The 1808-nt window shown below is 53.0% G+C and overlaps 1 protein-coding gene across 5 annotated transcripts in view; it reads right to left on the bottom strand.

Annotated features, from left to right (window-relative positions):
- Nucleotides 1-27: 27 nt before the first annotated feature.
- CFAP161 (cilia and flagella associated protein 161) overlaps nt 28-1808 on the bottom strand; it is a 13243-nt gene continuing 11462 nt past the window's right edge. For all 5 annotated transcript variants that reach the window (XM_045286371.1, XM_004708193.2, XM_045286374.1 and 2 more), the window contains 2 exons: nt 1118-1276; nt 28-731 (listed from right to left, as the gene is read on the bottom strand). In XM_045286371.1, the coding sequence (XP_045142306.1) occupies nt 657-731; nt 1118-1276 (234 nt within the window). In that variant the 3' untranslated portion in view covers nt 28-656. The remainder of the gene's footprint in view (nt 732-1117; nt 1277-1808) is intronic.

Here is a 1808-nt window from a genome sequence, read left to right as displayed (position 1 = left end):
CGAGTCTACCCAGAAGTGCCTCAGGAGAAAGGCCTGGCAACCACTCCAGAAAAATCCATTGTTAAAATCTCTCTGGAGCCCAGTTCTCCTTGGACATTCCAGGAGTCAAAGCCAACAGCAACTGGTTTGGGTTGAGGAACTAGTACCTCCCAGAGACCTGGGAGAAAATAGGAAGGGGCCATGATCCTCACAATCTGTTATGGACACAAATGCGCCCCCCAGGGGCTGCATCATGGATGTTGAAATCCCACCTCATCTGCCTGGGGATGTGACTGTTTGCAGCCAGAGTTTTTTAAAGTTAACATGGGGCCCTTTCAGGGCATGGTGAGTCCGAATCCCATGGGAGTGGTGGCTTACGAAAGAGCACTCTCAGGAGGAGAGGTGGCTCGTGGAGCTGCTTCTATAAACCCAGGGAGGCCTGGGGTGGCTGGGGAGCAGCCAGAAGCTAGGAGAGAGGCTGGAGCAGTTTCTCTCTCAGATCCCTAGGGCCGAAGCAGGGTAGCCAACCTCCTCATGCAGACTTGTAGCCTCCACAACTGTGAGACCATGCGTCTCTGTTCTTTGAAGATACTCAGCCTTTGGCATTTTATTCCTGCAGCCCTGGGAGAGTGAGACACAAGCTGAGGTCCGTGCTTCTTCAAACCTGACCGGTTCGTTCAGGGGCAGGGCCCGGGTTGCAGGATTTCCCACAGGCTCCTTGGAGTTGGCTCGAACTCATGGCAGGCCCGGGTCTGTCAGGTAGAACAGGGCTCAGATTGTCAACAGCTGATTGCTCAGCAGCAAAGCACCAGGCCTTTCTTCCGAGGCATCTCTAGGGAGACTTCAACCTCCAACCTCTTGGTGAGCAAGAAGGGACCCTGAAGGGCTCCCTGGGTGGCAGGGATGTACACTCTGAGCTGTGAAACACAGGCAGAGGGGACTGCTATGGGCAAAGCCGGCCTTCCAAATGAGTTAGAGAGAGGGAGGGAGAAGGGAGGAGGGAGGAGAGGGAGAGAGGAGGTGGGCTTTCTGGGAAGGAGAAGAGCATTTATGCTATGAGAAGCCTCCACCTACAGGCAGAAGTGAATCCTATCCACTTGATGGCCTGGCTGCCCTGCATTCACTGTGCCATGCTCACCGCGATGGGCATGCCTTCATATTCCAAGCGCAGCTGGGGGTCCAGGTAGGCCGCCTGCCAGCAGGTCAGGTAGGATATCTCATCCACCAGGGATACTTCCTGGAGCCAAGACTTCTTGGCTGATTTCAGTAGGCTCCGGTGGTCACTTGCTAAATACAACTGAAAATAACAGCAAACAGACTCACTCAGTTATAGCAGTCTGGAAACGTGGAAAATCTTGAAGACCATCCACTGGCTGGAAGGCAGGTGTCACGAGAAGCAATTAAAAACACATCAATAAACCTGTACTTAGGAATTGCATGGGAATGCTCAATCTCCCTCTACCTTAAATGATGTCATCTTGGGACATGGAGACGGCCTCCTCCACCTTCCCCATCAACCTAGCTTTCCTCTGGTTCCCTCCCTCCCTCCCTCCCTCAGATTCCACATTCAATATTCTTCCCGGTCCAGTCCCTCCTCTATTTCACCCCCCACCCCCACCTCCTCTTCTTTGGGGCACCAAACCTAAATCACTGTTTCATGAACTATTTTTGGCGTATGTTTGGAATGAACTTGTCTGTCACCCAAGACTCCAAGCCCACTTCAGTTTTGTGTTTCCCCTTGTTCAGCCCCCCAGACCACGATTTACATCGGAGGAGCACAGAATCTGGAGGTGTTTAAGGGGGGGAGCCTTCACTCATTTTGGAGGGGG

Source organism: Echinops telfairi, unplaced genomic scaffold (genome assembly GCF_000313985.2).
Source record: "Echinops telfairi isolate 266 unplaced genomic scaffold, ASM31398v2 ScPeMD7_7;HRSCAF=31, whole genome shotgun sequence".
Taxonomy (NCBI): Eukaryota; Metazoa; Chordata; class Mammalia; order Afrosoricida; family Tenrecidae; genus Echinops; species Echinops telfairi.
This window is presented reverse-complemented; position numbering and strand designations above follow the sequence as displayed.